Source organism: Salvelinus namaycush, chromosome 5, assembly GCF_016432855.1.
Source record: "Salvelinus namaycush isolate Seneca chromosome 5, SaNama_1.0, whole genome shotgun sequence".
Classification (NCBI taxonomy): domain Eukaryota; kingdom Metazoa; phylum Chordata; class Actinopteri; order Salmoniformes; family Salmonidae; genus Salvelinus; species Salvelinus namaycush.
In genome coordinates, this window is record NC_052311.1 from 40,647,689 (window position 1) to 40,656,104 (window position 8,416).

Consider the following 8,416-nt stretch of genomic DNA (forward strand, 5'->3'; position numbering starts at 1 on the left):
TTCAGATTGCAGAGATGAATAACATAATGCAGCGGAGGGAGGCTGTCAAAAAGCCCAGGTCAAGGAGGTGGGGGATACTGAGTTGCTTCATAGTAGTGGCCAGAACATTCAAGTAGCCTACCCCTGTGACCAACGGCTAATTAATTGTGTGAGACATCTAAGGCCTATTCTCATTTGAAACATTTGGAATAAAAATACTGACCCTGTCCATGTGTCTTAGAGTAAATTTAATAAAGAGTGAAAGCTCGATGTCAAAGCCACAGACATTAGGAGGTGGTGGGCAAATGCTGCCCTCTGCTGGAGTGTACTCTTACACAATGGAATACCAAAAAATGCCATTTCAACCACATGCTATTTAATGGACTGATTTAATCACGTTTATTCCTCCACATACCAATTTATAGAAATGCAAATAGACAATGAGTAGGTGTTCTAAAACTTTTGACCGGTAATGTAGATAAAAGCTAAAACTTTACATACTACAAAAAAATCAGCATCAGAAATTGATTTTGTGGAGTTTTTTAAAAACAGGTACGGTATTTGGTAGGTGGATCCCCTGGATCCAATCTTACCCAACTGTCATTAGAAATAGGGTCTGCATAGAGATAGGCCATAGTCCTAAACAAACATACACAGAGTAAAAACTACGGTAGACACACAATTAGTGAATGCATCAACACCTGCATGCATCATCAATCCCTGTGAAGTTGTTTCCTGTCTCAAACAATTTGACATCTTATCACTGTGAAGGACCTTGTCTGTTTGTTGACCTACTAACACCACAGTTAGTCAATATGTTACTGACAAGGCCTATGTACGTACACATCTTATCTCTGACTAACCCGTTCAAGAGTGGAGATTTCCACAAGGGATTTTTATTAAGTCCTTTATCTGGAGACATGGTGGCCTTATCATGAACCGAATGGCACATTTTTGAGGATACATTATTATCATGTCTTCATCAAGTGGGCCTAGATATTAAGAGAAGTATGGGTCGTATGATTTTGAAGCCACTTGCAGTTCATGGAAATGCCGTTGGAGGTCGCTAGAGTACAGCAAAAAGAGAGGCTGAATAGCGTAATGAATAGTGTTCTTCTTGCCATATATTTTCTTGAATGGAACATATCCTCTTCGGTACTTTCATAATCCATTGATACCCTCTGGGACATTTACCAGTTTGGTTTACGCACATAAATACAATATATATAACCGAGGTCCTTTATCTTGAAAAGTTAAAATTGCATATGTGACCTTCGTTAGGGATGTAGAACATCGCCCCAAATAGCTGAACTATTGCTAAGGTGTTTTTAAAGTAAAACAAAATGGCCCCAAAATATTTGCATGTTTGAAATAAATCACTGATCTTCATGTTTTCGTGCATAAAAGTTTGTAGGGGGTCTTAGATAATTTGTTACCTTCATCAATATGGGCCAATAGGCTACTCTCTCAGCTGGTTTGGAACGTTCCATGACCTCTGCTCTGTTGAAATCTTTGTCCACCTCTTGACCTTTGTCAACGTGTTATTGTACCTTTAAACTTGGCATCCTGTGGCGTTACTTATGGCGGTGAGACACGACTCCTCGGCCTTCGGTGATGTCTCCTCCGTCTCAACGTCCACAGAAAGACTGGGAAAGGTTCTCCAATAAGTAGCCTACATGAGCGTCTGCAAGTGGGCGTGTTTCTCTGTTGATTCAACAGTCTCGGCTCTTGTGTGATGTCGAGGGCGCGAACGCACTTTTCTGGTGAGAAGGGAACGCAGAAGTCTAGCTCTGACGCGCAGTCTATCTTCAGCTCTTGCTGTCTAAAATCGCTTCATTGTGGCGAGGGCTTCGAAACATCTTTGGGACACTACCACCATGGACGCATTTCAAGTACTATCGTTATATTTGTTACTCATCTTCATTTGGAATATACCATGTTTTCAGTCAGCTGCCATCATATCTCCCTCTGTGCCAAGGAGAAACAAGGGAGCCAAGATCCTTCATGATGGACAAATGTCAACCAAATTTCCCAAAGAGATCTTCGCATCTTCTCCTATCTTAAGCCATCACCGAGAAGACTTTAATAAGGACGCAATTGTGCCCCACGATTACATGCTCTCCATATACAGGACGTATTCGGCTGCAGAGAGAATCGGACTAAACGCAAGTTTTTTCCGCTCCTCAAAGTCTGCAAACACCATAACAAGTTTTGTGGACAGAGGAACAGGTTGGTCTCAACTAAAATGACTTAGCTATGTAGGCTACTACCGTTGCATACGACCAAGTGAGAATCTTGCTACAATTGTTCTAGATTTGCACACATCGCTGCAGCCATGGTATGCATTTTTTAATCAGAAAAAAATGAGCCCCTTTCACAATAACATAAACTATTAATTTTACAATGGCTCTCTTATTGAACGAAATGCTGGAGTTGCAAGTTGAAATGTGGAAAAATTGTGTTCCGGTTCTACTCTTGACCCACAAAAATAACATAAAATAACCACATCAAAATAGTGTGCTGGCCTAATCAGTCGATGGTGCAGGTTTAGAGGTGATCCAATCTAAATATGTAACAGCTTGAATTGTAAAATGTACTATTAATTCATGCATAAAACGATATTTCACAAGCTAAAGTGCAATTATCTTGTCAGCCTCAACGTTGTTTTAGTTGCACTGGAGCTTTATCACCGTTTATGAGGGACGCATTACGTTTTGTTGTCGCATTCAGTTCTATTTGAGCCCTTGGGACACATTTTAAAGAGCCATAGGAGTACGTCAGTTTTGCAAAGTATAAAGTTATATTAGACTTACATTGACCCCCAGGTTACACGACAATAAAACACTAATTGAGCCCCTATCTAAATGAAGGTAGTAAATCATTCTCTATGGGTCCCCGCGTGCACCAAACCCATCCTGTTCAAACCTTGTCTTGTCGTCAGACTAGACTCAAAACAGGGCCAATTGAGATAATCATAGAAAAAGTTATATTTCCAAAGAACTCGTGCATTCATTTACATATTGGTGTAGAACTCAGTGAACACGTCAAACAGGAAATGACAGTTGGCTTGCATCAAGATAGGAATGAACATTTTGTGTTACAGATCGTCATGCCATCAGTGCAATCTGTATGGCCAACTCTGCAGTTAATAATCGGATATATTAGAATGGTTTAGGGTGGGCTGCAGGTGGTGGGCTGCAGGTGATTAGGGACAGCTAACTCTGTAACCAAGTGATTTGACGGATTTGATTGGACAAACAAAGGCAGATAAACACCGACAAACCGAACACATGTAAGTCAGCTTTATCTTTAGTGGAGAAATACAATCAGTTAACGTCATTGTTGGCATTATTTCCCATCTGTAACATAGAGCTGATTTGGTGAAAAAGCCTCACTTTCCCCCTGATATTGATTTGATGGGTCACTGGCTCTGACCCTTCTCTGGACTCTCTGAGGGTTGCTTAGCATCGAACCGCTGATTGGAGTATTTGAACTCGTGATCTAATTGAGTGTTCATGTCATAACATATCAAACACTGTCTATTCTCCCATAATGACACAGCTCAGCCAATGGCACATCACCAAAAACAAAGGGGGGAAAAATGTAAGAGCACGTCCTTCGCTATGAAGGGGTTAGTATTTTACTCTGTACCTCGCTGTGCGACCGCCACTTGAATTACTGAAAATATGTTTTTATTCCGTTCTCTCAGCACATTGGTGGTTTCTGTTAAGATTCTACCAGGCCCTCGAGTGTTGAGTTGTATTGTATAATAGACTACAACATACTATTTTTTGCATAAAAAGTCCGAAAAGTAATACTCAACGTTCGTGCGTAATATATGAATTTTTGTATTTTTCAGCTATTACGCACAGCTGTTTTTGGAAACACTTGTACGATAGACGACATTTTGGAATAAAACTGAAATGTTTTATATTGTGTAGCTTTTCCCCTCTGCAGGTAAAATGAAAACAATTTATGCAAAACAGAATAGGAGACGTCCCTATGTTCGTTATGGTCGCACGGTCAGACAAGAATAAACCAAATGTATGAACATTTCTTTTGGCACTTGAAGTAACTCATTAAAACGCAGATGGTGCTCGCTGGCCTCGGAAGCCACAGCACTAGAAGTCTCTCTCTCTCTTTCTCTCCTCTTCGCTCTCTTTCTCAGCCTTTAGAAAGTCGTAGCCTAATACATAGAGGAAAGCGTAACATCAATGCTATATGTTGTCCACAACCTCAGATAATACAACAATAGGCCTAACATAAGTGGTTGACGCCGTATCGTTCATATTTTGGTCAGATAAATATGTAAATTACGCACAGGCAAATGAGGTGAATCGAAATGTGTCTCTTAATTTGTCGAATCATATCTCAAAATCAACAAACTGCATTGTCAAGTTATTTAAAACAGATTCGCGCTGTAACTTAAAGTCAGCATAATCAGGCCAAGCACTTTTGAACCGGGAATGTTGTCGTTGGCAAGAGGAGATGAAATATAAGCGGGGAAGTATTTTAATGAGGAAGAGGGGAATTCAGAACTGTTAATTATTTGGTGACCTTGTATACGATTTGTTTGAGGTCTTATAAAAAAAACTTAATGCAGACCATACGTGCAAAGTTACTGAAACAAACACAAGGTTTCACTCTACTTTTACTATTAAACTATGCAGGGTTCACAGAGGGGGGAAAGTATTGGCAACCAAATTCAAATATCTATTTCGAATAAAATCATATTATTTTGAAATATGGCATCTATGTTGGATTTATAGATTAATAGCCTAAACACAGGGCGCAATTGTTTAGGCCTAGATCTCGCTACCCGCAAGTGTTGTTTTTATTAAATAACACGTTTTTTCAGTGCATTTAATTTGATGGACAAATGGTAAACGGAATCACATTTGATCGATATTTCCGAAGACCACAGGTTGATCTGTCTTATGTAGGCCTACTATATTCCTGTTATCGTGAATGCTAAAGGAAATCGCATTTTTGTTTGGGCAACACATTTTTTCATGGTAGCCTTAAAAGTAAAACAGATTCGTTTTTACTTCAGCCTATTTGAGCATTTACCCTATCATGCCTATGTATAATTATATTTGACTGATAAAAGATGACGAAAATCTACATTTCTCGTAAGTAATCGAAATATCTTTAGAAAACGGTGTTTTAAAAGCTCTAATGTATTTGATGAAACCTTGGGTTTTAGACATAAAAAACACTGCATACCGCCAGTAAACCCTTTACAGCAGAAATGAACAATATTCTGACTTATATGAGAGCACATTGCCTCGTGGGTCTCGAGCAGGGAAAAATATATTAATTGCGTATTGTTCAGTTGAGTGTACAGTAACCTATGTCGCCTTCGGTCGGTTGAGTCTGGCAGAATCCCCTACCGTCATATCACTAGGCCCCTCGTTTCTATGCTCCACAACTTTGATAATCGTTTCAGAACCCCTTTTTTTCCAAGCAAAGAATAATTTATAAACTGGTTTGATAAAATATTCACTAATTTAATCAGGCTCTTCGTTTGGTGATGATAGGCCTACATTGAAAAAGCAAAGTATTCTCTGAAGTGATTCATTTGGGGTGTTATTAGAAAACAATAGCCAACATTAACATAAAAAAATTATGATAAGATTCAATTGACAATTCAATTGAAGTTTGCTTCCGAATTTCACATTTCTCCCCATAAGAATTCAAATACATAGGCTATATTTCGAGTCTTATCTAATGATAAAAATGTACAGCATTTAAAGTACAGGGCAAAATTATAGGATTATAGGCTACTGAATGGTATTTTGCACATCGAAAATGTATACAATCCAGAAGGACAGTGTGGTACAGAGAGAGAGAGACAGAGAGAGAGAGAGAGAGAGAGAGAGAGACAGAAAGAACGAGGTAATTGCCAGCTGTTGTATTATGATCATAGGCTTAGCCTACAATATTCAGGCTACTGTCTCAACAATTATATCTTACTAACATGGAAATATAGTTGATTCAAACAGGCGACACCTCATCATATTAGGCATAATGGGCAAATCTAAATAATTAATTATTATGGTAGTTGTTCTGCTAAGTATGCATCTGTTGATTATTGATGTTAAGAGTGAAGATGGTTATTATATAGTACCAAAAATTATAATGCACCCTTTTTGCTCAGAAATGACGTGTCAGTCGTAGTTTGTCTCAGCTCGACTTTTGAATGGGCACTGAAAAACAAGAAAGAAGGCCAGTGGATCTGGCCTCTTTGTGAGAATGTGAACCCTCCTCCTCCCACTCCCTCTCCTGAACACTGTACACCCTAAGTGAATCTGACTGCAATTATTTCTTTTTATCTTGCAGACGATCTCTTGCACTCTCCTTTGCGAAGACAAAAGTATCTGTTTGATGTCTCAACCCTTTCAGACAAAGAGGAGTTGGTTGGAGCTGAATTAAGGATATTTAGAAAAGTACCCGGGGATTTGCAAACGTCCCCGACAGGTCTCTATGACATTCAATTACTCTCCTGTCGATCAGAACGGCTACTGCTACTGGATGCAAGATCCCTTGATCCTCTGGATTCCCGAAAACCAGGATGGGAGGTTTTGGACGTGTGGGAAATGTTTAAAAACAGGCATCACTCTGCCCAGGGGAGCCAGCTTTGTCTCCAGCTCAAGGGCACTCTTGGTAAATCAGAAATGGAAATCGATTTAAAACAGATGGGATTTGACAGAACCGGTCGAACTCAGCAAGAGAAGGCCATCTTGGTGGTTTACACCAGGTCCAAGAAAAGGGAGAACCTGTTCAACGAAATGAAAGAGAAGATCAGGTCTCGCGGATCGGGGAGCAGGTCGGAGGAGGAGAGGGGCCTGCGGTTCAAAGCCAGGCGCCGACGGAGGACTGCATTGAACAATCGGCATGGGAAAAGACATGGCAAAAAGTCCAAATCTAGATGCAGCAAAAAGGCTCTGCACGTTAATTTCAAAGAGCTAGGGTGGGATGACTGGATCATTGCGCCATTGGATTACGAGGCGTACCACTGTGAGGGCGTGTGCGACTTCCCTTTGAGATCGCATTTAGAGCCAACAAACCATGCCATCATTCAAACTCTCATGAATTCAATGGACCCCAATAGCACACCTCCTAGCTGTTGTGTTCCCACCAAACTCAGTCCCATCAGCATTCTTTACATAGACTCGGGCAATAACGTTGTGTACAAACAGTATGAGGACATGGTGGTAGAGCAGTGTGGCTGCAGGTAGCGTCCTTTTCTTCTGCGTCAGGATATGAAAGCTGTGGCATATCTTAAGCATATAGACCCATGCGTTCTTGCCATATCATGGTGCGCCTAAACTTCACTCAAAAGGGATCCGCGAGAGACATTATTTGTAGTGTAGGCCTATGCAAGCATATTTATTTTGGTCAAATTTAAACTCAGTACAATCTCACATAGCCTTAGACGTCCAATTGTTGTGTTAAACTAATACCTACTCCTAGCCTACATTTCCGTCCACCTGATATGTTTTTCAAGAGCATAGTCTATTGTTTTGCGAGGCCCGGACATGGATAGACAGGTCGTTATAAACCATTAGTCCGCAGTAGAGGAGTGGGTATCAACATGCTAGTGATATGCTATTATTTGTCATTTTCTGAGCAGACTTGGAATTGTTAGTCTTCCATCAGTGGATTCTGTACGAAATGGGCACAGTGGAATGCACCTGTTCAAACTAGGCCGCAGTCACGGGATAGCCCTTGTGCATTGTTGCAGCTCCCTGCAACGGTCTTGCAAAGAGGACTCATTTGTAGCGGGTGTTTCCAGGCTCACTGCCAGTGTCCAGCTGAAACTATCGAGCTCTTCTGATGCGTTATCAATCGGCCCTAGCACTCCAATCTCTCTCTTTCCAATCTCTCTCTCTCTCTTTCAAATCTCTCTCTCTCTCTCTCTCTCTTTCTCTCTCTCTCTCTCTCTTTCAAATCTCTCTCTCTCTCTCTCTCTCTCTCTCTCTCTCTCTCTCTCTCTCTCTCTCTCTCTCTCTCTCTCTCTCTCTCTCTCTCTCTCTCTCTCTCTCTCTCTCTCTCTCTCTCTCTCTCTCTCTCTCTCTCTCTCTCTCTCTCTCTCTCTCTCTCTCTCTCTCTCTCTCTCTCTCTCTCTCTCTCTCTAAAAGGTGAATGTAATCTACCAAACACACAATGGGCTATGAGGAAAAGAGATAGCGCAGGTATGCCTACAAGAGATTTCCCTGTGCGTCCTGTTTCATCAGAATGGAGTGCGCGCTCGAGTCATCACAGCCCACGGGCAACGAATGCAAGACTAAACGGACGATCCTAAACATGGGCTCCATGGACATAGGCATTCGTATTGTGCTTGCCATTGACAGCTGACTGTATTTCGATGACTTGCTGAAGGCACACTGAGAGGCAGTTGGACCCGGTTGCGCGCAGGAGCACGTGGGGACAC

At 41.1% G+C, this 8,416-nt stretch overlaps 1 protein-coding gene across 1 annotated transcript; it reads left to right on the forward strand.

Moving 5' to 3' along the window:
- Window positions 1–1,812: 1,812 nt before the first annotated feature.
- On the forward strand, window positions 1,813–7,835 carry LOC120047538 (growth/differentiation factor 6-A-like). The gene is made up of 2 exons (XM_038993066.1): window positions 1,813–2,208; window positions 6,322–7,835. The coding sequence occupies exons 1-2, from the start codon at window positions 1,857–1,859 to the stop codon at window positions 7,218–7,220; spliced, it is 1,251 nt and encodes a 416-aa protein (XP_038848994.1). The 5' UTR covers window positions 1,813–1,856; the 3' UTR covers window positions 7,221–7,835.
- The last annotated feature ends 581 nt before the right edge of the window (window positions 7,836–8,416 follow it).